Raw genomic sequence first — 27,557 nt, forward strand, 5'->3', positions numbered from 1 at the left:
TTGTATAGGCCAATGGAATGTTAGCAGGTGGAATATGGGCTGAAGCTTTCAATAGGGTTCTGAGATTCTTCCTTTTAAAATCTCTTGTCATTCTGGATGAGAATATGCCCCAGGCCATCACTAGCCTCTCCCCTCACCTCCCAAATGGAAGTTTTTCAACTCCTATAGTTTGGGATGACTATTAGGGATCTAAACAGAGCTGCATGTGGTTTGGAGTTCAGGAGTGAGGACTTGGTAGGCACAGTGGGTGCACTGCAAACCCTGGGCTGGGCATCTGCAGATTCATGGTGTTTAAAGTCTTGAGGCAATCGAGCTCAACAAGGCATAAGTGCAGATGGAAAAGAAGTCCATAGGTTAGGCTTGATTTCCTGTGATATCAGAGAAGTAAGAAGAAATCATTAAGCAACCAGAGACAGAATGGTCAGAGGATCAGACAGACTGGCCTGGGTGCAGGTAGGCCCCGGAGAGAGCACTCAGAGTTGGAGAAAATGATCAAATGTGTCCGGTCTTGCTGACAGGTCAGGGGGTTTTGGATGGAGGGTTGATCGATTTGTGGCTTTAGCACGAAAAGTTGTAAGTGTCCAGGACAAGAATATATTCTTTGGAGTTTTAGGGACAAAAACACCAATCGTGAGAATTTAGGAGGAAAGGAGAAGCATCATTCAGTGCAGATAATTCTTACCAAAGCTGTGCTCACAGATGAAGAAATCAGGCTGAGGCTGAATGAGGAGCAGTAACTGAAGATTTTCTAGAAGATAAGATAAAAAAAATGATCAGCTGAATGTGACAGGAAAGTTCAGGAAAGAAGGAAGTGGCAACGCGGTAGGAATGGGAGAGTGACGACAGACAGCTCACCCACGGAAACAGGGGTAGAGAGCAAGGGCCCACATGGAGGGAGGTGGGCAGAGTGTGTGATGGGAGCAGGACTCCTTGAGGGCATTCTCTCCCAGTCGCTGCTCAACGAAATGGGGAGACGGGCCATCAATGGAGGGTGAGCATGTAGGGGGTGAAGCAGCAGGAGAGCTGAAGAATGAATGGGCCAAGGATATGTAGCTTGGGTGCTGGCTGGCAGAGACCGTTCTGAGCCATTTGTTCCTGCTGTCTGGTAAAGTCAGACTCATCAAGTCAGCCCTCTGTTTGCTTCATTTACAGTTGAGAGAATCACAACAGAGAGTGGTCAAGAAACTTGTCCAAATCACAAAGAAACTGTTAAAGCCCACATTTACTAAGGTCTGAATACTGAACCACTCACTTAGGCTGTCTCTGTTCAGCATAGGAAAGCTGCCACAGAAGTGAGCTAAACATCATAAGGGTTGAACAAATGCTTGTGGAGCAACCACTGGTGTCAGGCTCTGAGCTAGATTCCTCTACGATGACAAACGTCACCAGAGTTATCGTCAACTTCCTTCTGTTTGATGAGGAGGCAGAGGCGCAGGGAGATTCAGCTACTCGCAAAAAGTTGCAGAGCTGGGATGTTGCCATGTAGCACAGCAATTAATGCGCTGCTTGCAAGGCCGACATTCCATACCAGAGTGCCTGGGTTCAAGTCCCAGCTCCTAATTCCAGCTTCCTACCAGTATGCACCCTGTAAGGTAACCAGTAATGGTCAAAGAACATGGGTCCCCACGACCACGTGGGTGGCCTGGATTGAGTTCCCAGTTCCTTGTCTTGGCCTGATTGTGGTAGGCATGGGGGAGATGAACTAGCAGATGAGGGAGCTCTGTTTGTCTCTATCTTTTGCTTAAATAGGCAAATAAAAAGTTTCTAAAAAGTTTCTAAAAAGTTGCTGAGCTAGAAAGTTAAAGAACTGCGTTCTGAGCCCCATTGTTGTCTGACGCTGAAGCACACACTCACACGGTGTCCACAAGGATAAAGAACCATCTGCCCTTTAAACGATTCTAGCCAACGAATGTTGTCTTAATTAGCTAAAGACATCTGAACTCTCCCTGCATCTGGCTGGAATCACTTGGATGGATCCTTCATTCTGGGCAGGTGGCGCATCTACTGTGTGGTCCTTACAACCAAAAGAACCTGAAGGAGATAACAGGGGAATGCTTGTTGTCTCCCCAATAATTTGGGGATATCTACTTCATCAGGTGAGAAACAGGCAAGCTTAGAGCAGAGGTATGTGGTAGGAGATCCAGACTTGCTTTCTTTTCATCACAAAACCACTTTAGTTTTACAAGCTTTCCAAAAACCATTTTCTCAACAAACAGTGCTCATAATGCACCATTACACAGAACAGCCACCCACTTCCTCAAATGCAAGGAAGCAGACAGTTAAAAAAAAAAAAAAAAAGCCCAGAAGCAGCCACAGCAGTTGTTTATCAGGACCTTGCTTTGGTGAGGCCTGAGATTCTTTTGAAGAGCTTTGCTTCCCATGACGCAGCGCGCAGAAGGGTCAACTGGGATATTTCTGGTAAAACTGAAAGTGGGAGGAGCTGCACACCCGCCCCAAGGGCCAGCGAACGGCCAGAGGGGGTATTTGGGTGACAGATGGGTGCACCTCTCATCTGAGAGAAAAGAGAGACCTGTTGGCAAATCAACCTCAAACCTAAGATTGCTGTGAAGCAATCATAAGAGAGAGCAGACACACGCCGGAGGGGAAGAGTGACAAGGCAAGACGGAGCGCCCGTGCCGACAGCCCCCGCCATTTACCCCAATCTGCCGCAAAGATGTCTCTAAAGTTGCCCAGAAACTGGGACTTCAATCTGAAGATGGAGGCTGTGAAAATAGGTACGGTCTGAGTCTCTGGGCTGCCTGTGTGGTTCTTATACCTGAGCGCACCCCCTTCCCCCCAATTTGCATGTGGCTGTGCAGGGAACAGAATCTTCTTAAAATGGATCTCCCAGCAAATTGGCAGACTTGAGTTTGGAGGGGTAAGGGGCGGGGAAAGGATTTGCATTAAAGTTGATATGTGGACTCCAAGTTCCCGAGTGCTGGGAGGGCCTTCTTTTCCCTTTGGAGGTGACAGGGGAATGAAGTTCTTTGGAGTGTGGGACCTGGGTTACTGTGAATGGTTGAAGGCTACAGACCATGCACAAAACCATGAGTTTTTCCTCCACAGATTATAGAAGAATAGTGTCCATCCTTTTTGGGAATTCTTTCCTGTTTTGAGTTTGTTTACAATAGCAACACCAAGATGGCTGTTCTAAGCGAGTCAATGGGGTGCTATTTGGTGAGCTCGATGGGTACAGGTGGGATTGCCTACAGCAAAGAGTGTGCAAGGAGGATAAGACGTGTGAAAACACAAAACAGGCAATTAAGAGGGAACAGAAAGAGAGGGAATTCTAAATAGCAGTTGAATTAATTAATCATCTTAGGGGATGTTGACACATTTTCTGAGATATTCTGGCTGTTTATCAGTATGTTTTTCCTCTAGTGTTATTGATGGTGCATTCGTTTTGACCTGTTGCTTCATGGGTATTATAGTGTTCTGTCTGGTAATTTCTTTTGTTACAAAACTGACCACAGAAATCTGGCCTAGAGTCTTTAGCCCAAAAGCAATTGCTTATGTTTTAGACGGCTCTCACTTGTGTGGTGAGACAATGTCCATGATACTCACCCTACGTAAATGTTGAGGTGTTTCTAACAGCTTTGCAGAGCTTTGTCTGAAATGAGCTTTAGGTTGGGACCTCTAATGTGCTACTCAAAGAGCGAGCCATTGAAAAGTCACAAACAGGGAGTGGATATGACACGGTTCTGTGGAAGAATTTGACAGAAAACCAAAAGCAACCAGAATTCACTTCTCTGGGTAACTAAAGAGGATTAGTGATCCCCATTCAGGCCTGGAATCATTATATCCTTGGTTCAGAGAGTTCAGAGACAACTGTTCATACCTTTTCCATACATCAGAGATTCTGTTCCTGACCACCACTGATAAAAAGATACTCGACTAATGCAATTTGCATGACACAATAATTCATCTTTCCTTTGAGTGCTTTGCTTCTCCTTACATGGTTCTGTGCTTCAGCAAATATTGGAGTTTTTACTGTCCTTTGGTTTAAAAAGGTAGACATTTAATTTAGTCTTTACTAGTTAAATCATTTTCCCCCCAGAGGCATAGGAAATACTACAGCAGATTAGGGACCTGGGCTTGGGTTGGCATGATTTCCTGATTTCTACTAATACTTCTTAAAATGTGGCCCCATGGGTGACCTGTGTGAGTCACCTTGAGTGCTAGCTAAAACTACAGATTCCTCAGCACCACCATAATTTAGGAAATCTGAATGTCTGGAGGGATTTCCTGGATTCTGCTCTACTGGGCACCCGCCCCCCACCTGCTGCGAGAGCTGCTATCTAATCGTATTAGCTCCAGAGAATTATCATCCATCAAGCACACAGTCCTGTGACTGAACTTACTGGGCACACAATACATCTGGTCTGATTTAAAGAATGTTTGGCTACAGGGACTTGCCATCATTTAGTATTACTTGAAGAAAAAATTAATAATGTCAAGGAAATTCAGAGGAAACTTTGTTGTCATACATACCATCTATTACGCCTGCTTCCGTGGCAGAATTGGGCTGTAATAGAATGCCTTTTGTGTCACAGAAACTAGGATTCTGATCATGAACGGAGTCCTTTGAGGAGAGTCAATCATAGTGTCCTCCATCACAGGACCCCTTATTTCCTCTCCAGCATCCTGCTCTAGGAAACAAATCAAGAGAGTTCACTCCATTCAGAAGACCTGAGGAACTGGGAGACAGGCCAGGGGAGCCAATTTTCCTGCCTGGGTAGTGAAGAGTAGATAAGAATTCTCTACTTGGGCACTAAGGACTTTGGGGCTGGGTAATCCTTTGTTCTGGGGGTGTCCTTTGCATTACAGGATGTTTTGCAGCATTCTTAGCCTCTACTCAGCAAGTTATGAAATCACCTCCACTGTCACCACCACTTGTAATAATCAAAAAAGCTTCCAAATATTGCCACATGTTCCCAGGAGCTAGAGAGTGGAAGGGAAGACATCTTCCCTGGTGGAGAGTCATAGGAACTTGGAGTAGATGATCACTGAATGGATGTGTTTCACCCAAAGAATACTCCATGATTCTCCAGTTCAGTAATCAGCAAGCTTTTAGATATTAGGGTATTTGTAAAAGTTCATGAGCAACTGAACTGATGCATAATTTAATTTTGGTGCAAAAATGTTTGAAACCTGTGCATAAAAACATTCATAGTACACATTTTCCATGAACACTTTGAAGACCCTTTGTTTGACTTTAGGAGAATGGACAATAGTGTGGGAAGACCCTAAAAGAACACCTACTGGCAAAGCAGTATGTTACTGCTTATTGACCCACTGAGTGGTCTCAGAAGGGGCCCTGCTTTTTGTCATTGAGCTCCTCCTCTAAACCTCTGAGTGCTGAGCCAGGGCTTAAGCGAAAGTGAAAGTCCCTGAGAGCTGGGACGGGACTCTCCACTGTGCTTCCACCTTAAAGAACTAAAGGCCCCATGGGGTGGCAAGACTTTCTCAAGACCAGCATCTTGGGCCTGGCACCTCTTGGTGCAGTGTCAGGAGGATGTGGCACAGACTGTCTTGGATCTGAACTGCTGATCCGGTGGGGAGCAAGGCTCGGAAGCAAAAAGGAGTTGGAGCAAGAGGCCTTGAGGTGGAGTCAAGAGAGCATGCTGCTTCCTTTAACACTTTAGCATCTTGTGCTGCAGTCAAGCAGTTCCATTTGTGACAAATTCCCACTCAATTATTTCACTCTTTCCTGTGTCTGATTTCTCAACTGTATGGCCATCACTGGAGGAGAGGTTCTGGGGCCTGGTATCCTTACTTGCATGTACCTCCCAGGCCTGACGCACCCTGTGCCTTGCAGGTAGGCATCCCATGGAGGTGGTACCCCTCAGGCAGGGAATGCCCTCTCTACTGTCCCAAGCCATTTTGAAGTGGGTGTTAGGGAGCCAAGCACTTGGGCCATTTTTCATTGCTTTCACAGGCCATTAGCAGGGAGCCAGACTGGACGTGGAGCAATAGGGACATAAATTGGTGCCCATTTGGAATGCTGGCATCACAGGAGACAAGGCTAGCCACTATGCTATAATACAGGCTCCACTGATATCTTCATAACTATATCAATTTGTAAAATCATAAGGCTTTATGCAATGTAGGTTACCGTTCTTGTGAAAATAAATCAGATTTGGAAGCATTGTTTTACACATATTTATGAAGAAATATGTGGAGAGAATAAAATAAATGTAAAAGGAAGTCCTATCGATCATTAAAAATGATTTGGGAGCAAGGCTCAGAGAACAATCATAGGAGTCTTACGGGGACACCTGTGAGTAGAAAAACTGGTCTCGCCACCCTCTCCCCTTTGCTGCCATTCTGTTCTTGAAGATAGAGATGTGTAGATTCCTCAGTTAGTCACAGACTTGCCATCCTTACATAATCTCTACTGTTGGTGCCAAGTCCATGGTCTGCCAGTCAGCGCAGAGAGAGAATATAATTATCCCAAGCCATTAAAACAGAGACATTCTAGGCTCTGGAGACTACCAACTTTCTATGACAGGAGAGCCGAGAGTGCCCTTGAACTTGCATGATATGAGTCATCCTTCTGAGGAACTGATCTTTTGAGTTTTGAACACAATGGTTTGGTCTTAATTAGATGTGTATCTCTGTCAGACCAGGAGCTGTGCTTGGACTGCATTGCCTTGGTGTCCCCACAGGGTAGGATGTACTCAGCTGTGCTTTCACTTACGCCTTCGCTCTTGTCTTTACTGCCAATAAGGATTTCATTACATCTGCTCCTGATGGCATTGGGAACATGAGACTGAAAACTGGGAAATGCCAGTGACTTCCATGAATCCCTCCCTGGTAGAGAGCTCCTTGAAACGTTGGTGCTCAGAAGTGATTTGGTCTTCCTTGAGGGACTGCTGGGAAGATGGCTATGCAACCTACCATGTGCCCGTCTGGGTCTTGGTGGCCAGGAAGCTGAGCTTACACTGAAGCTCACGCACAGTGACTTCCACTCATCTGCTTGATAAGAATGTATATGTTCACAGCACATGAGTTTCTGTTTGAAAACAAAAACTTCATTACTTTTCTTTTATGAAGATGATATAGGTCTGGTGCAGTAGTCTAGCGACCAAAGTCCTCGTCTTGCATATGCCAGGATCCCATGTGGCTGCTGGTTCTAATCCCTGTGGCCCCACTTCCCATCCAGCTCCCTGCTTGTGGCATGGGAAAGCAGTAGAGGAAGACCCAAGGCCTTGAGACCCTGCACCCACATTGGAGACTCTTGGCTTTGGACCGGCTCAGCTCCAGTCATTACGGCCACTTAGGGAGTGAATCAATGGATGGAAGATCTTCCTCTCTCTCTTCTCTCTGTATATCTGACTTTCCATTAAAAATAAAACAAATCTTTTTTTAAAAAAGAAGATGGTATAAGTATAAGCCACATAGCTGTCCACAATCCGGAGACAATTCCACACTTCCTTGTTGCAGCTGAGCAATACAAATGTACTGTTTTGAAAAATTTTTTTAAATTTATTTGAGAAGTAGAGGTGGAGAGAGATATGGATATGGATATAGATATGGATACAGGGAGAGAGAGAGAGAAAGAGAGTGTTCCAAACCACTGAGTCACTCTCCAATGCTGGCATAGTCAGTTCTGGGTCCGGCTGAAGTAAAGAGTCCAAAAGCCAGGAACTCCATTCCGATCTCCCACCTGCGTGGAAACAAGTCAACTACTAAGTACTTGAGCCATCACCTGCTGCCTACCAGGGTATGTACTGGCAGGAAGCTGGAACCAAAAGTGGAAACAGAACTCATACCCAGGGACCCTAATGTGGGAGGCAGTGTCCCTGGTGGTATCTTAACCTCTGCACTAAGCATTCACTCTAAGAAGAGTACAAAGGGAATGCAAAGTGCTGAGGGCCTTTCCTTTTAGCTCATACATGAGAATGCAAGTCTAGGACCACTCATTTTCACTCCCTGGAGCTGCAGAAACTGATATCTTCACTCAATCCAGGTTAGTCATGTCATGTCATTTACCACCAGCTCACCCGTTCATTCACTTGTAAAACATTGGCTCAGCTCTATGCTGTGGGAACTTGTTAAGCAGTGTTCCCCTTGCTGAGCAGTCCTTTACCCACAGCTCCAGCTTGGTGCAAGGTGTCTCATCTGTGCCTTTGTTCTGCCATATCTTGTCCATGAGCTGCAAAACGCCTGCCACTGAACTGGGACCGACCCAGGCAACGGCGGCTGCACTCTCTCCTTCCCTCCTTATTCTCTCCTTGCACCCCCAATGTCCTCACACCCAGGCTGTGGCTGGAACCTAGACCTGGGACTGCTAAGCCGTTTGTGTGCTTCCTTGTTGGTTGGAAGTTGAAAAATGAAAGAGGAAGTCTCTACAGTACAGAGTATCTATGTCTGATGCAAGATCTTTTTAAAAACAATTTTAATATCATCAAAAAAGTGTACAGAAATAATTTTCTGACGAAAGCTAAACTGATAACATGGATTGAGCCAGCTGTGATATAGTGTCAGCAAGCTCACTCTGGATTCTGAGTGTCTACATTAGAACAGGAATATCACTAATAGCTGCTCTGTGGCCTGGGCCCTGAGATCCTATAACTATAAAATGTGTATAATCATAGTGCTAGCCAGCAGAGCTATTGTGATTATTAATGGAGATGATTTATGCAAAAGTTTAAGCATAACAGTTGACATACAGTGAGTGTTTCATAAGTGTTAGCTGTTGCCATCAGCAGCAGCAGCAGCAGCAGCAGCAAAGGCATTACGCAGTGTAGGCTTTCTCCTTTGAATCAAATCATGGGAGAAAGTCACAACTAGCAGTGGTCTCTGTCAACTTTATCCTTCTTACTTTTCTTTAGACATCTGATTTCTTGTTGGGCATTGCAGTGGCGGCTGGGTGGTTTTCTGTGTGCTGAAAGGGCCCACAGCTGGTTTACCCCTGACTGCCACATACAGTTGTGGGGCTCCCATCTTACCCACCCTCAGTTTTGCTGTTACTATCCAGTGGTTCTCGCTATCACATTCCTTCCCTCTCACTATTGTGAATTCATTTAGAACCCAAATAACCACTTCGTGCCTGGGGGAAGCATCTCACTGCTCACAGACCCCCCAGAGTTGTACAACGATCAACACTCAGTGGTTTTTCGAGTCCTTTTAGACCAGCCCTTCTGGGTTCTGGCTGAAGAGCCTTCTACTTTATCTTCTGTTTGATATCCATGTTCTTCAAGAGAGCATTCCATGTTTTTCCTCCCAGCCAGGTGACTAGCTTTCCCAATTTGCCTGAAACTTGAATTGTGAGATGACACAGTTCAGAGTGAAAATAGAGTTATGGGAAAACTATTTTTAAAGAAAAGATTTATTCACTTATTAATTTAAAAAAAAAGGGACATAGATAAATGGAGGGAGGGACACACACACACACACACACACACACACACACACACACACTCCTATCAGTCCAGGCTAGCCTAAGCTGAAAGCCTGGAACAAGAATTCCATCTGTATCTCACACGTAAGTGTAGGAGCCCAAGCATTGGTGCCATCATTCACTCCCTCCCATGGCACATTAACAGGGAGCTCAACAGGAAATAAAGCAACCAAGGCTCAAATGGGAATGCCAGGGTTGTGGGTAGTGGCATAATTTGCTGTGTCGCTAACGCTGGTCCTGGAATGACTTCTTGAAGCCCAGAATTCTGTTCTTTCTTCCTAGTATCTGCAGTTAGGAGTTCTCCTAATTCATTTTCATGTTAGCCTGGGTGATACTAACATGCTCACTTCCTCCATCTCTGTATGAAATCTATTCTTGCTCAGACTTCCTTTGGAAGGATAGGGGGGGAGCCATATCTACCAGTGCACTGAAGGTACTGCTTCCCAGAATCACATGTGCTGCCCTCTAACCTTCCTGTTCTGTTTTCTAGACCTCCCCTCCCCTCCCCCGCCTTGCTCTATCTCTCCTATCACCACAGCCACCACTCCCTGGGAAGTCTTCTAATATTGTCCGACTATAACACGTTTCTCTTTCCCTGAAACTATGCCACTTAGTTCATTTGTCTTCTTTTCTGGTTGACACATGTTTAGTGGACACCTGCTATCTCTGCTAGACTCAGAATGGAACAAAATGCAGCAGATTTTGTTGAGAAATTGAGGGAAGTAAGACTCACCTGTTGAAAAGTTTTGAAAATATAACATTTCCTGAGCCAGCACATGATTTGTTCTGTGGCTGCAATCTCCTCTCCCCTACTGGAATCACAGCCTGTGAAGACCTGCATGGGACAAGCTCTGCACATAGTCTGTGCATCCCTCCCAAAACAAGTTGAGTTTCCAATTATGACTGCTATGCTGGGTGAGTGTCAGCAGAGAGCACCCACAAACAATGCAGTCACAGTTCTCCTAATGAAGTTGGTCTGTTTCTCTCCAGAAAGTTTTGCAATTAACTAGGTCTCAGGCCAACACCAGATTATCATCATACCTAATTTTTCTGCTGTCAGTCATTCCCAGCTTCGTAATAAACATCGATTGAGAGTGCAGTCACATTTGTGTCTTCTCAGTCAAAAGTAAGGTTCCCAGGTAATATTTTTCCTGGAAAGAAAAAAAGAAAGTCTTGCCCGAGCTGAGTGGGAAACTCAGGCTGTCTTGAACAACAGGAACTTAACGACAGTCTTTTTGTTACCTCTCTGCCTTTGAGCAACTCACTTTTATGTCTTGGGTTCTCAGCTTCCTCTGAAAAAAATGGGGGCAGTGGTTTTGTATGCTCTATAAAGTTCTATAAAGTGGTTTTGTATGCTCTATAAAGTATGTTCTATAATACTTCCTCCAGGCATCTCAGCCACTGTCATAGCAGAAACACATCCACCCCTACATGCTAGCCCCCAAATCTCACTTTCAGACTTCCCACTCTCTAACCACTACATCTGGTGCCCAGTTCACTGTACACGGTAGCAATTTTCTAAAATCATTTCTGTGAGCCACCATTTCATTGGTCCGATCATCTTTTTCACAGCCAATTACCCTGTGATATCCTCTCACCATAGAATCTCAACTCTATTAAATTCTGTGCTCAACAAACTTCTGATCCTCTTTCCTCATCATAACCACTCCAAATTTCCAAGGGTTTAGGTTTAATAAGCTACCATCTCAGGGCCTATACTTCAGCAGTGAACACAGTTACAGAAAATCACTTCTTGGATCTGGCTGGGTGTGTTGTCTTGACTTCTCCATCCAACGTCACCTCCTAGGTGATCTCAATGCTTCCTGTGGCTTTAAATTCTACCCATAAGGTAGGCATTTGGCACAAAAGTTGTTACTACTTGGAAGCCTGCATCTGTATCAGAGTGTTTGGTGTGAGTTCTGACTTCTCTGCTTTCAGTCTAGCTCTGTGCTAATGCACATCCTGGGAGGCAGCAGGTGATGGTATGGGTACTTGATTCCATGCCATCAAGTGGGAGACCTGGATAAAGTTCTTGGCTCTGGGCTTCATCCTAGCCCAGTCGTGGCTCTTGTAGGCATTAGGTGAGCAAACCAGTGGATGGATCTCTTTCGCTCTGTATCTACCTTTCAAATAAAAATGAAAGTAAGTATACAAAACTTAAAAAAAAAAATCTACCTGCACTTTTATTGTTAGTACTGACCTCTCCTCTGGGTATGAGACAGTGATACATCTACATTTGGATGCTTCTCAGTCTTCTTTCTCCCAGGGTAGCCAACACAGACTTCTGAATTATTTTTGCACCTCTTGTTATTCCATTCATCTGACCTTAGTATAGAATCTACCATCTACCAAGCTGCTCAGCTGCAATCTGAGAGTCATCTGCTGCTCGTCTGTACTCCTCCAATCCCACATCTAATCCATCAGGAACAATTTCCGGCTTCTGCTCTGATGTATGCCCATCATCCAATTGCCTCAATTTTATCCGCTGCTGTTAGTTTACCATTTCTTGCCTTGTTTACTGTGACACTTTGCTAGCTAGTTTTCCAACCCTACTCTTGTCCTTTACTGGATGTTTCTGCAGTGGGGACAGAATTGCCATCTTTCCCAAGTAGAAACCAACTTATATCACTTCTTCCTCCAAGCCATAAAACCAATAGACTTAGAAGTTTAAGATTGGGATCCTGGCCTGTGAATCAGGCCCCTGTGCCATCCCAGTCCCTCTTCGCTGGCATCCCGGTTCCTCCATCCATTAGTGTTTGTGGCTTGAGAGCCTGCCTATTCCTGTTCCTGGAATGCTCTTTCCTGGATCCCATCATAACCTTCCTCCATTTTACTCAACCTAACTTAACAATAGTCTCTCTCTAAAGAGAGCTCTCCTGATCATTGTATCTAATATTATAACTATTCCATCACTCTAGCTTCTCTTTATTCCATTGTCTATTTTCTTGTTTTCATAAGACTGTTCAGGCTGGAAGTCATCTAGTGCATTTGCATGTTTATGTCCTAGAACCTAAACTCTTTAAAGGCAGGACTTGATGTGTTTTGTTAGTTTTTAAATCATCCTTTCATCCAACAAGAAGAACAATGCCTGGCATAGAGTGGATATCAGGTACATTTCTGTGCAGTAGCTGGGATCTGGTCCATGTGTGGCCTGCCAATTTTCTTTACCTCAGTAAAATTATGTAAGTTCAAGACCAAAACATATTTTGCTAGGTTTTTGTTTGTTTGTTTGTTTGTTTTTCCTTAGTAGTGTGAGCAATAATTTGATCCAAAGACATAACTAGGACTTTCTTGTGGAAAGAAAAGTAGGTCTTCGGTTTCTGCAGCTAATTCAGAGCAGCATGCAAGTTACTGAGTGTTTAGCCATTCCTGAGGGAGACCAGTGCAAGTCCAAGGGCGTGTACTGCTGAACAAGGTCACAAGGGGTGCTTCTCACTCCTAAGAAAAAGTTTACTGGTGACTAAGACTGGAGTGTGGGCAGAGATGTCTCTATGTCAGCCCTAAGGAGTAGAGGAAGCTGCTTCCCTTGCCTCCACTGGTTCACTTCTCTCACTGGACAGGAGCTCTCAATGCTGAGGCTGAACCAGTCTGGAACTAGGATCCAGGAACTCCTTCCAGGTCTCTCATGTGTGTGGCATGGGCCCAAACACTTGGGCCATCTTTAAATGCCTTTCCCAGGCTATTAGTAGGAGATGTATTGGAAATGGAGTAGCTGGGACATGATGTGGCACCCATATGGGATACCAGTGGCACAGCTGGTGGCTTTACCACTGTGCCACAATGCTGATCCCTAGAAGAAAATCTCACTTCACATTTACTGATGAGCATGGAAAAATCAGCTGCATTCAGGAACCATAAATACTAAAGTGACATATCAGTTTTATAGTGTGATCAATTAGTATAAATAGGACACTGATAAACAAAGAAGAAGATAAGAAGGAAGGAAATAAGGAAGAAAAGATGAGGGAGGGAGGGAAAAAGAGAGAGAGAGAGTGAGTGAGAGAAAGGCCTAAACACAGAAAGGGAGAGGTACTCAGTGTGTGGAGGGAGACAAAAGCTCACCAAGGAAAGAAGGAAGAGAAAAATGAGAGTAGGTGAAAGAGAAACCTCCAGGAGTTTTGCAATTTGGAAACACGTCATCCAAGCAGCCACAAAAGAGCAGGCAGACTGAACTTATCAACCACATGTTGAGGAAGTAAGTATCCTGTTCATCCGTTGTGGATGACGAAACAGACTGATTGTTAGTCTGGTCTATTTCACTAGAAATTCCTTATACTTTCCCTCTATGTGGAGAGGTTGGAAAGCCATGAAAAGCAAAATAAAACAAAGCAAAATAACTTCTATGACTCTCTTGCAGCTAGGAATCTAGATCTAGACTTCCTGGTGCCAATTGCATTCATCTTGGACAAGATCTAGACGGTGGTGGTGCAGGGGAGGAGGGAGCAGGGCAGGGCACACACCTTTCTTTGGAATGTTCTCAGCTGCCCTGGCTGTGAGTAAGATCAGGGCCTAGGAGACTTCCTGGTGACAAAGCTCTAGGGTCCAATCTACAATCTCCTGGGCAGGAAATCAGGGGCAGCCACCGAGAGATGAGTCATTCCTTGTGGAGTTTGCCCAGTCATAGCCTCAGAGGGACTCTTTTTCTGAGAGAACTGGGTCTGATGGCTTGAGGGGGTGCTCCAGGGGATGAGAGCACCTTTAGGTACTGGATACACACCTATATCCCTGGAAGTTCGTTTCTACTCCCCCCTGGAACTCTGACTGGAAGACTGGCCTGTGTCACCACTGCAAAGTTTAATCTTCTCTGTCTGGATCGGCCCATTTCATAGCCTCTTCCAGCAAATACTTTCCATCAGAGTTGCTGATGCCATTTATATACCAATAGCCAGTCGGTGCTTCTAGACCCCAGGGACATAGACTCCCATTTAAATAGACTACAAGATTAATGATCAGTAAGAAAACCCACATCCCTGTAGCCAGTCTTTCTGTCGGTCTTTTCACATCTAGTTACCTCTCTACACACCTCCTCTCCTTGTCCACTACTTGCTCTACCCAGTAACCACCAGTCCATTCCCAGTGTTGGCTTGTGTGAACATGAACTCCTGCAGTTCTCCAGGATAGCCGTGCACAGAAGGGTGGTATGCTGACTTAATGTTTTGTTGTCAATATCTTGAAATTTTTAAATGTGTTTTTGCAAATGGCTCTACATTTTTATTTTGTACTCAATACTACACTATTTAGCTAGCCTTGATATTCTTGTGCCTTTTATCCCAGGAGCTAGGCAAATCTTTCAGCTAGCTCTGATTCTCAGAACCTCTTACTACCCTAATCAGGGCATAATCAGTCTGATTACTTCTCCCTGTATGTACAACTGAAGGTCACCCACTTCTCTTATCGCCATTTCAAGTTAGGTTACACTGTGAGCCTGCTAATTATTTCCAAGTGTTCAACTTTTAAAAAATGTATAAATACATTTTGATAGGAGAGACAGGGAGAGATAAAGAGAGAGAGAGATCGTTCATCATTTAGATCATGGCTGAAATGATTGCAAGAGTCAGGGCTAGACCATGCTGTAACCAGGAACCGGAAGCTCAATCCAAGTCTCTAACCTGTATAACAAGAACCCGTGCACTTGAGTCATCATCTGGTGTTTCCCAGGTTGTGCATTAGCAGGAAGCTAGAATTGTAAGCAAAGTCAGACTCAAACCCAGATCCTCTGATGGGGCTGCCAGAGTTCCAAGCAGCAACTTGAACTGTTGTCCCAAGTGATCTGCCCCAGCGTTCTGTCTCCATGGTCTCTGCATGTGCCTTAGCACCTACAAGTGTCCCAGTAGGACTTGAGGAATCATGGACAGGGAGCAGCAGCCTCCAGTGTTGAACATTCTCTTCCTCTTCCTCTAACTCATTGCCTCTCAAATTTGGCTGTCCTGGGAGCTTTTTAAAAATGCCAATACCTAGGTTCCACTCTGGAGATACTGACACAAATGTCCAAGAGTGTGGTCTAGCAAGTCAAGCTTCTTCAAGCACATTCCCCAGAGTCTGGAATGCAGTAAAGTGTGGGGTCTGTTGCTGAAGTGTGGCTAAGACAGGGTCATAGCAGTGACAGCAGCAGGTCAGAAGGAGATGGGGAGCAAAGAATCTCCTGATATTTGGAGTTGAATTGTTTCTTTTTAAGTGCCTTTTAGCTTTGAGTTTTTTCTCTAGTGATGGACATAGCTGAGTAATGTACAAACGCCCGCAAGGTAAAAAATGACATCATCGGTTGTTGCCAAACCAAAGGTGAAAGGCTATGTGTGTGGCAATAGAGGGAGGAAAGACTTGGAAAAGAGGCTTTCCCTGCAGCAAGCACAGCTGGCACATATTTCACCTGCACTAAGCATGAAGTGCCTGCAGAGTCTCTTGGAAGGGGTCACTATTCGTGGTAACATTGCAGATTGCAGGATTGTTGTGCCGCACTCATTCTCCCACTATTTCTTGCCAGAAGGGATTGAGACATGCTCATGCTCACTCAGAGCCCAGAGAGGGTGTGGGATTTGCTCCTGCCTTGCTAAATTGGGAGTGCTACCCTGAATCTCAGCTCCTCTTGTTCCCTGTCTTCCCAATGTCATCGCTGGTTTGCCAGAAACTTTGGGCAAAAACCAAATGGGGTTGGGAAAGGCTGGGAAAAATTCAGTCGGGTAAAACAGGGAGCCCATGTTAAAGGTGAAAAGGTAAGGTGGAGGACATGGCAGGAATAAAGCCAACCTGAGAGTCATGTATGCATGTGGCATGTTTGGGAAGTTAGGAAGGCGCTGGTCAGTGTGCAGTTAGCAGTAGCTTTCCTTCTCCACTTCTCGTGCCTGTCCTTTCTGTTCTGTTGTCAGACTGACTCACAATCATGTCCCTTTAGTGTCTTTTATCAGATCTATGTTGAGTGTCACTCCCTTTATGTCTGTGGATTTGACTTCAAGAAGCCCCGGAGTCTCCCTGACAAGTGCATGAAGATCATATGTGTGCATTCAGTGTCTCAAAGAAGGCTGTCATCCCAGAGGTGGGGACCACTGTGTTATGGTCCTAGTTCAGAACTCCCCTCAATTCTTCGATCAATCCTGTAATTTGTAGCCCAGGTCCAACACAGGTGGGCACACATCTCTCAACCTCTGCCCTGTCCATTTCCCCAGCCCCAGTCCAATGTATTTTTGAGTGCTTTGTATCAATAGAAGCAGAGGAAATTATTAGACTGGCAGGAAACAAAACATGGGTTCCCTATTTCAGGCTTTTGCTTTCTCAGTCTGATGAAGATAATACATTTCTAGAGCTGTTACGTGCTACCCATTGATGTGTGGGGTTGAAGCAAATAGTGGCCACCAGATGGCATCACATTCAGCCAGGATTTACTATGTATGCTGAAGGCAGCCATTTTATTAGCTTTCAGATCACATGAACCGGTGGTGCAGAGGACTAACTCAATTTTAAACCATATGGAGAGCTTTTTGGGATCACACTTATGGTACTGTGGCAGGAATTTACTGTTCTTTCAGTGATCTCACTTGGTCCATGTATCAGATGGCAAAATGACCCTCCTCCTCCAAGGAGTCAAGCTTGGGTTTGACATAAATAAGCAACATTTGTTAAAGTTCATGAAGTTGGCTATGCAGACTGTTATGTAACTGATTGCATTTTAAATCTGTGGCAATTTAAAAAATACAAACTGTTCCTTAAGATAGAAAGGAAATACAAACTGTTCCTTAAGATAGAAAGGAAATATTATGAATTTCATTTTAGGGATGTACCTGCAATTTCCATTTCCAACTTACGGGTTGGGAGGTGGGAAGGCACAGCCATTTACTAAGTAGTAGTTTCTGCAGTGTAGGAGCCATCACTGGCACATCCGTGAGAAATGCCATTCACCTCTTTGGGACATTTTCCCAACTCCACTTCTCTGGTGGCTCCCAAAAAACCTCCGTGGAGGGCCACAGGCCTGAGTTTGATCACTTGGGCCCCTTGACGTGGTTGACCAGGACAAGATGAAGAGCTGCGTAAAACTGGGTTTAATCTCATTTTCTCTCAGACTGAAACTTATAGATAAAAAGGTATTTAGCAATGAGTCCTGTCAATCATAGGGTATAAGGAAAAGCTTCTTCAACTTGCTAAGAATTCAAAGCATAGCCGGAAGGTGGCGGGGGAAGGGGGCACTGTTGTGACGTAGTGGATAAATCAGCCACCTGCAACACTGGCATCCAATGTGGGTACTGGTTCATGTTCTTCTTGTTCCACTTCTGATCCATCTTGCTATGGCCTGGGAAAGCAACAGAAGAAGATGCAAATGCTTGGGGCTCTGGCACCTACATGGGAGACCCAGATGAAGCTCCTGGCTCCTGGTTTTGGCCTGGTCCAGTGCTGGCATTGTGGCCATCTGGGGAGTGAACCAGCAGACAGCAAATCTCTTCCCTCAGTAGCTCTTTCAAAATAAATAATTCTTCAAAACAAAACAAAACAAAATCCCTCAAATCCTAGAGTAGACATTGTATTATTGCAGGTTAAGAAGCCACGGCTTGGGGCACTCATATCCCATTTCAAATTGTCTGGTTAAAGTCCTGGTTACTCCATGTGTCTTTCTTATGTACCTGGAAGGCATTGGATGATGATCTTGGCCTGGGCTGGACGTCAGCTCTTGCTCATGCAGACCATGGGTGGTTCCACTAGCTGGTTTCCCAACACCCATGTAGGAGACTTGGATTGAGCTCCTGGCTCTTTGTGTCAGCCTTGGCAGTTGTGGGTATTTGGAGAACAAAGCCATGGGTGGAAGCTAGCTCTCTTTAGCCTTTGTCTCTCTCCTTTTGCTGCCCAAAGTAAATGAATTTTCCTTGGATTTTGTGAATGATATGCTATGCTTAATATTTTACACAAACAACATTCTATATACTGTGTTGAGAGGACTTCAAGATGTTTATGGGGCAATGGAACAAAAAATAAAGTTATTATGGTGCAAAAATGCAGTAATCTACATTTTCTATGAGCTGTTTTGAAGACATGGTGTGTGTACATGTGTGTCTGTGTCAGGGTTTCCTAACCTCAGCATTAATGACATTTTAGGTTTGATAATCAAGATAATTCTTTGCTGTTAGGAGTCATGCTATGCATTATTGAGTATTTAGCAGTGTACTTAGATTTCCCCAACTTGGTGCTGATAACAACCTTCCAAGTTGTGACAGTTAATATCTCTAGATGTTGCTGAATGAACACTGGGGCTAAAGCCGTCCCTCAACTATGAACTATGATCTAACTACCTATTTGTCCATGTGTCTGTCCATCCATCCACCCATCCCTCTATCTCTTAGAAACCAACCTAATTCAGTATCTGTTTCTTTCAGCTAAAAATTTGTTGTCTGAGATAATAAGAAATAAAGACATGGAGAACTTATGTGAAATGCACGAATATGAACACAGCGAGTGGCAAAACAGACTAAGAATTACTTTCCTGAACGCTAGAGGACTTTCTGCTGCTTTCCACAGGAGACCTCCAGTGCAGGGACTTTAACCACACCAGCTGCACATGATTTTGTCACTTGTGCTAAAACCTTGTGTTACTTCAACTAGCAGCTTGTGTTCATGGAAGGGAATACCACTGGTTCCATTTCTTTATTTGTTTGAATAGTGTAGGTGAGGATTTTGGGCAGACTTTCTTCACAGGAAGTTGAAGTGGTGTGGGTTTGTTGCTAGGGAGAGTGTTGCCATGATCTTCCCTAGCATCTGTTAAAGGGAAAGTTACATGGAAGGGCATTAACAGCTGACTCTGTACTTGACTCCCAGATCAGTGGGATAGATTTAGTTTGATCTGTTGATCTTGCCTATGTTCCTTTATTTTCTTGTGGTTACTTACCTTGCCCAAGTTGCTGTGGAATGGGAAACATCACTTTTCTTATTCAGAACTTGCATTAGTTTTGGGAGCATTTAAAGATCAGAGGCAGATGTTGATTTTATGTGACAAATATGGAGCAAACGTGGGCAGATTAAAAATGCTTGTTTTAAAATTGATATCCAGGAAAATGTCTTTAGTTGTGTGAGTTTTGACAAATCCATGAAGCCATGTAACCACCACCTCAATCAAGAAACAGATTTTTACTGTCCCTGGAAAAGATGTCCTCCAACTCCTCTTCACTAACCCTGAGCATGGGCATCACTCATCAGTTCTCCATAGGCCTGTTCTGTTCCTATAGGTTTGTTATGCAAATGGAATCCTGCAGTATACAGTAATCTTTGAAGTTTGATTTCCTCTACTTAGCATTATGCATTTGAAAGCCAGCCATATTATTCCTTGATGTAGAGGGGTGGATGGGTGTAGCCTCTTTTCTCCAACACAAGAAGCAATTTGAGGACAAAATGTAGGTATAGGTTAGCAGATAAGCAAGATTTATTGCCATGCAAAGCAAAAGTATATGGTCAGGAAAGAGACTGGGCATACTCAAGGGAGGGTTCCACTCAACAAGGGTCTGGGGCATCCCTTTATGAACTAGAAACATACTGGGTGGAATCTGGGATGCAGTTTAACTGAGTATTCAAGAAAGTTGGAATTTAGGGCAGTGCTTGAGTATAGCCAATGTCCTTGCCCTTCTTTGGAAAATCCACAAGTGTCATGGAATCAGGTACATGATGGAAATTGACATGATAGTTGTAATAATTTTACAGTAATGACCTGATCGGGAGCTGAAAATCATATAGAGATACACCTGTCAGTCACATTGGATAATTTTAACTGAGGTCAGTTCTATAAGGCACAATTTTGGAAGCTATACTTTTCAGTTACATGGAAAGGTGTGAAGTTTGGTGGATAGGGCAGGTAGGTGGAATTGCCCTGCAGGTAAGGTTGTCAGGAGGGGTTGGTGAGCGCTCCTCCTCCTTGCTACCTTACCTCTCTGCCTATATTACCAAGAGTTTTTTGTCCTATGTATTTCTGAATCGCATTCCATTGCATGCATGTATCAGTTGAAAAAATATTAGAACTGCTTGAAATTTTTAGAAATTCTAGATAAGATGCTGTAAATATTTACTGTAAATATTACTGGTATTGTATGATCATAGTATTTTCTTTCTTTAGGGTAAATGTTGAGGACTGGGGTTGCTGGGTCCTGTGATAAGTCTGTTTAACTCACAGTTTAGAAGCTTCCAATTGGCTTCCCAAGTGTCTGTATCATTCATTTCTGAGTTCCCACCAGACATGCAAGAACATTTCCATTGCTTCTCATCGTACCACTCCTTGATATTGCTAGTTTTTCATTTTTATTGTAGTTGTTCTAGTATGTTTGTGGTTGAATCTCATGGTTTTACTTTACATTTTCCTTATGACTGATGATGTTTAGTATCTTTTCATTTGGCAATGATTCAGTTAAAACACCATTTAAAAATTGTATGTTTGCTATCTTATTGTTGAGTGCTAATAGTTATTTGTATATTCTGCATATAAATACTTTGTCATTTTGCAATTTGCAAGTATTTTCTCTTAATACATGCCTTGCTTTTCATTCTCTGAGTACCTTTCACAAACAAAGAGGCTTAAATTTTGATGAAGGCTAGTGTAAATTTTTTTTTGTTTTAAAGTTTTATTCTATTTTTTTGTTGGAAAGTCAGAACACAGAGAGGAGGAGAAACAGAGAGGAAGATCTGTCCATTGATTTACTCCCAAACCGGCCGGAATGGCCAGAGTTGCGCCATCCGAAGCCAGGAGCAAATTTTTTCTTTTTATGGATTGTGTCAAGAGTTGTGTCTAATAATCACAACCCAGCACATTCTATGGTTATCAACTACATTTCAACAGCACTGTAGACTCTGAGTGTCTCATTCACCTCCCACCTGCAATGGCCTACACTAATTTTCTTTCATTTTTTTCCTCTTCAGCATTGCCCACGTGAGCATACCCACACACTTAAGGATTATAAACACACATTTCCTGTCTCTCTCTGAACCCACATCCCTCCTTTTCCAGGCCTCCTTCCTGAGATCATAAAAGTCATATTTTCCAAAATAACTTATCACTCATAGGAAAGTACTAGAAGATTGGACAGGGCTGTTATTTTTATAGCAGGACATTTAAGCTATCATTCTGAATTTTCTTGCTTAAAATTATTCAAGTTACTTTGAAATGACATTCTGAAATCTCATCTTGGTTATACCAAATGTGCACATATAGCAATGGAATTTAGTGCTCCAGTCAATTAATTTGCTATACTTTTGCCTATTTTGGAGCAACCTTCCATGTAGCAAAAGAGAGATGTTTTCAATCTTTTCTTGACTCTAAGTAAAACTTCTTCCTCCATTTCACAGTGGATATAATAAGAAACTATCATGGAACAGAAAGAGGGATTGGAATGATAGAGTTAAAAACTTAAAGAAGAAAAAATAATGATTCATTCTTAAGCAAATGGAAGCAAATCATTTTCTTGTACTTCCCAGATTTCACACTAAAATATTTACTATTTCTTTAAAAAAAAAAAAAAGACTTATTTATTTGAAAGAGTTAGACAGAAGGATTAACGGATAGAGAAAGATCTTCTGTCTGCTGATTCCCTCCCCAAATGGCTCCAATGGCCAGGCCTAGGCCAGTCCAAAGCCAGGAATCAGGAGCTTCTCCTGGGTCTCTCACATGGCTAGCAGGGGCCCAAACACTTGGGGCGTCTTCTGCTGCTTCTTACAGTCCAATCAGCAAAGAACTGGATTGAAACTAGTGTACATATTGGATGCTGGTTTTGCGGGTGGAAGTTTTACCCACCACATCACAATTAGCAGCCTTTTTTCTTTGCTCAGTGTACCCCAGACCAGCATATTATAAAGCATGTAACTTATTTTCTGTTATATATATCTCTCTTTGATTTGTGGAGGATTCGCCCAAGATAAGAGAGCAGGAAGCACCAGGAAACTCTTCCCATCTAGGCAACAATTACCTTGTAGAATCTGCCCAGTGTAATTATTTTGGAAATCTAGTGACTAATGAACATTTGGGACTTCCAGGGGCTACCATGGACAGTAAAGTGTGCTTAATTTTAATCAATTTTGGCTCTAATTACATGAACAGCAGCTACTTCCTTCCCTCCCCATTTCCATGGTGAGCAGCTATGCAAGTTTTTCAGGAACTGCTTGTGCTCAGCTTGGCCAACCCAGGGTAGACCAGCTGAACCCTCACTTCCAAACAGAACGGATCAGCCTGTTGAGCCTAGTGTCAGAGATTCAGGCACAGAGGTGGTCACCTGGTTGTTGCCAGTCTCTACATTGCTGTTAGCCTGTCCCACTTAGTTGAAGGGATTTCCAGTGAATTTAAAGGGCCAGTTCCTTTCCTCCCCACCGAAGCCCCACTGGATTTTGTCCATTTGTGCCTTTTGGGAGCAAGCCATTGAGGACCAGGACGTTCAATTGCAAATACAGAGGAAATTGGACACTTGATCTTAGCCAAAAGGCCGAGAAGTGATATAGAGGAAATTAGAAAGTCCCTGAGTATGCCCAAGGGGAGGTACAGTTGCAGAAGAGATGGTAAATTTGCATCTCAGGCTAGTTGTTGGCTCAAAGATAGTCTAAATGATTTATAATGAGCAAACAAACATGACACATGAAAAAGTGGAGAAAAGGACAGAATCTGACTTAGAGTTGTTATATTGTTAAATTCAAATGTTCCATTTTCAATGACAAAATCACAAAGCATGCAGAAAAACAAATAGAAGAGAGTATCACTTTCAAAGAACAAAAACCAGACCAACAGAAATTGTCACAAAGACTTAACAGTTACCCAGCTATTCCACTTCCCATCTAGCTTCCCAATGCTGTGTCTGGGAAGGCAATGGATGATAGCTTAAATACCCGAGTAGCTCCCACCCACCTGATAGTCCTGGGTGGAGTTCACGGCTTCTGTCTTCAACCTTGTCCGCCACCAGAGGTTATAGACATTCGGTAGAGTGATTCAGAAAAAGGAAGATTGGGTCTCTCTCTTTCTTGGTCTCTCTCTCTCTCTCTCTCTCTCTCTCTCTCTTATTCCTCTCACTACCTCTGCCTTTCAAATAATTACTTTTTAAAAAATTGTTTATAAAAAAACAGTGATATGAAGGATGTTTAAAGAGGTAAAGTAAGATGTAGGAAAGTCAAAAATAATGCTGAACAAGATGAAAATATTCATAAAGAGATAGTAAACTTGAAAACATTGGAGCTGAAATTTACAATAACTAAAGTAAAAATTTACAAAGGCAGATGCAAATAGGCAGAAGAATCGGTAACCTTGAAGACAGAATAACAGAAATGATTAAGACTGAGGAGCAGGAAGAAAAAGCATTAAAGAAAGAATGATCAGATGGAGTAGAGGTTTTGCAGATTAAGCCACTGCTTAGAATACTCATATCCCACAGTAGGGTGCATGAGATTGAGTTCCACCTTGACTTCCAATCCTTCTTCCTGCTAATGCATACCCTGAGAGGCAGCAGGCCTCAAGTGCTTAGGTCCCTGCTGACAATGTGGGCGATCCTGTATCTGGCTCTTAGTCAGGCTACTTCAATTTCAGCTGTTGTGGATATTTAGGGAATTAACTAGCAGACAGAATACCTCATTCATTCATTCTCTCTCCATTGTAAGTAAATGCAAAAACAAACATGAAAACAAGAAATATAATCAGTGCCTGTAGGAGACCATTAAGTAGACCAACATATTGATTCATGCAAATTCTGGGAAAAAAGAGAGAGAAAGGGGCAGAGAGAAGTCTCTAACAATTATTGCAGACCTATTCATTTCTCCCTTCAATCATGTCAATTTTTGTTTCTTACATTATAATGATCTATTGCTAGGTGTTCTGATGTTTATGTTTTTATATCTTCTTGCTGTATTGCACCTTTTATTAACATGTAATGTCCTTTGTCCATTGTAGCATTAATCAGGGTTCTGAAGAGATATTTGTATGTTATGTTAACAGCAGCATTGCTTATAATAGCTGAATTGTGGAAGTCGCCCAAGTGTCCCTTGAACAAATGGATAAACTAAATGTCATGTCTACACACAGATACACACACACATACAATGGAGTATTATTCAGTCTTAAAAAGAAAGGAAATGCTACAACATGGAGGAGCCTTGAAGACATTCAATCACATGAAATTGGACAGTCAACAAGAAGACAAACATTGTATGATTCCACTTACATGACATACCTAGAGTAGATGGATTCTTTAAGACAGAAGGTGATGTTTTGATTACCATGGCTGTGGGAAGAAGGGTGGAGGGCTACTGTTCAGTTGTGCAAGATGAAGAAAGTTCTGAAGATGATAGTCGGGTGGCTACACAGCAATACAAATATGCCTAATGCCACTAAAATTTACGCTTAAGAGGCTGAAATGGTGAATTCTGTAGGTTGTGTGTTTTATCACAATAAAATAATCACCCAAATCAGACACTGCAAGTTGCTATTATTATTATTAGCCTTAAAATAGTTGTTATAGACTATCAGGGGTCAGGCCCAAGAGATTCAAGACTTGGAGAAAGTTGTGGACGCCTGTGTCTGCCTGTGACAGCGCTCATTGTGGTTCCCCTTCTTCCACTTCCTGTTTGGCCATCCTTGGTTCCTGCTGCTTCTGCCTCCGCCCTCACTCTTACAAAGCTTAGCTTGTCTTCCTGCAACTGTGGCCTACAGACAGATAGATAAAGAAAAGGCAAGAACACCATTCCTCCAGGTCTTCTGTGAGAACTGTGAAGGAGTAGCTAGCTACCAAGAGATGTCTCCGCCTGAAGACCAGGGTGTGAACACTCGGAAAGTCCAGATCAGACTGAGGCACTAAAGCCTGCTCACAGCTGTGTCTAAAGTAAGTCCTAGGATGTCTGAGAGGACGCTGAGTGATGAAGAGAAACCTCCTGAAGCATTTTTTCAGACAGCTGATAATGCTTGACAGTTTTGAAGACAGTTTTGAGGACCGCTGGATGTCAGCGGCAGAATCCTGGGGGTGGGGATAGGGTGGGGTGGGCATTCGGCATTCTGCAATGCTAAATTCAAACTCTGGCAGCGTGGTCTGCCATTGAGAAAAAAAGGTGGTGAGGGATGTAATTTCATGGAAAAGTAAAAATCTCAGAAATTGCTCAAAAGTCAGCAGCTCTATGTGAGGCATGACACGAATTTTCATGAATTTCAGGCAACGCACTCCTACCCTCCAAAAAAGCAGAATTACAAAATGTCACAGCTATGGAAATTCTGTGGACATTCATAGCGCTCTAATTATGTGGCATGGTGGAAGCAGAAACATTCTGCTGTGTCACTTTCTATGTGTCTGAAGAGTCTTACCTTGTACCATTTTTCCCTCAACAGCTAAGTACAAGAAAACTCTTGGCCTGATTCCTAAGAACTTAATAGTTCCTCTGATTTTCAGTGGTAGAATATTCAGCAGCACTCAGCATTTCTTACTTCCCTCTCATTGTTTGAGACAGCTATCCTTAAATATCTAACAGTCTTCTAGTCTTGCTAGTTGATTTTTAGCATAAAATTAAGTTTTAATTTTAAAATAAATTTAATTTAAAAATAAATTTAAAAATATAATTTATAGTATGGTGTTGAATTTATCAGATGCAGGTTCATAATCTTTTCAAGATTTTTTTATGCTTTTATTTATTGATGGGCTAAATAGTTTGTTGGTTTGACTGATATTGAAGGTAATTGAGGTGGAAAGGTAATAAAACAGACACAAAAGTCTCTAACTCTGTGAAGCTCCTGATCCATTTAACTTTGTATACAGTGTTGGGACTGGTTCCTTTTTTCTGTGAAGATTGTTTTGTTCTTTATTGTTTCCATTGTGGATTATTTGCATTGGCCATACCTGGGAATCTACTTAGTTCCAGACCTTTTCATTTAGATCTTTATGGAGGTACGATTTACATATTAGAAAATTCCCTCACTGACTTTTAGTAGATTAATAGAGCTGTGGAATAACCACTATGTTCCAATTTTAGAACACCTTCATCACTCTGGAAAGTTCTTTTCATTTCCTTTGTAGTCAATCCCTGTTCTGATCATCAGCCCACACAAACACAAATCCACTGTTTGTCTTGGCAGAGTTGCTGGCTTTGGGTATGTATTTCTTGCATCTGGACTCACATATGCTGTCTTTTGCATTCAGCCATTTGCCCTTAGCATTCTGTCCCTGAGCTTTCTTATGTGGCATGAATCAGTACCCATTACTCTTGGGTGCCAAGTGGCTGTGCATCCTTTGGGTATGGCAAATCTTGTTTATCTGTGTACTAGTTGATGGCTTCTGAATGCTTTCGTGTTTGTGCTGGCATCATGAATGTTACCGGGACCATCCACATACAAGGTTGTCCTTTGTCTTCACCTGAGTGGATTCCTGATGGTGAACTTGCTCTGTGGTAAGGTCAGCTTATATGTAATGCTTCCTCATTTGTGCTTCACATGGAATAATTGTACATATTTGCTGAGTACTGTGGGGTGGTTCACTACATATATCTAGGAAGCACTGACCAACTAGAATAAGTTGGAAGCATCTGTGGTGGGAGAATAATCCGCTCTCTGTTCTTGGGATGTTTTGTCTTGTTTTTCTGTTTGTGATGACCCCAGGCTATTCAGAAAATTGCACTCGGGCCTCCTTGGCATGGTGACTGATTTAGGAGCCAATAAGACAAGGCACCACCTTTTGTCTGCCCTAACTCTGCCCTGTGCTAGTGTCTGTTCTGTGTGCACCTCCAGAGTGGCTCTCTGGGATTCCACCAGTGCTGATGTTCTTTCTAGTTTTTAGTGTAGATTCTTCTTGGGTCCTCGGCTCTCTCTTGCAGGTTGCCCCCATAGGCATGAATTATGGGAGATCAGTTCTTCCCTCACTGGAGTTTTGCCTCATCTTTGAGATATCCCTTCCCCGACCTCTCCCCTCACCATTGCAAAAGGCATGTAGGTAGCATCCTTCTTTACTTTCACTTTCATTTCTAATCTCCGTTTATCACTGCCAACACTGTCTTGTGACCTTTCCAATGCCAATTTTGGACCATAGGAACTGTTGGAGTGAGGTACTGAAGGGGGTTACTGCTTGGGTGCCTGCTGCCCTTTCTCCCTCTAGGGGAGAGGAGTAAATGAGAACTTTACAGTAAATACTCTCTGAACAGGAAGCATCAGGAGCGCCTCCTTTCTTCCCATTCATTAACTGATAAAAGGACA

At 43.1% G+C, this 27,557-nt stretch overlaps 1 protein-coding gene across 2 annotated transcripts in view; it reads left to right on the forward strand.

Annotated features, from left to right (window-relative positions):
- The first annotated feature begins 2,349 nt into the window (after positions 1 to 2,349).
- ARHGAP25 (Rho GTPase activating protein 25) overlaps positions 2,350 to 27,557 on the forward strand; it is a 76,232-nt gene continuing 51,024 nt past the window's right edge. Inside the window, exon 1 of one of the 2 annotated variants that reach the window (XM_004580078.2) lies at positions 2,350 to 2,735. In XM_004580078.2, the coding sequence (XP_004580135.2) occupies positions 2,675 to 2,735 (61 nt within the window). In that variant the 5' untranslated portion in view covers positions 2,350 to 2,674. Of the gene's footprint in view, positions 2,736 to 24,908; positions 25,210 to 27,557 lie in introns of those variants that run through there. The other variant, XM_058667908.1, reaches the window with a different exon arrangement.

The sequence above is a fragment of the Ochotona princeps genome, chromosome 8, assembly GCF_030435755.1.
Source record: "Ochotona princeps isolate mOchPri1 chromosome 8, mOchPri1.hap1, whole genome shotgun sequence".
Classification (NCBI taxonomy): domain Eukaryota; kingdom Metazoa; phylum Chordata; class Mammalia; order Lagomorpha; family Ochotonidae; genus Ochotona; species Ochotona princeps.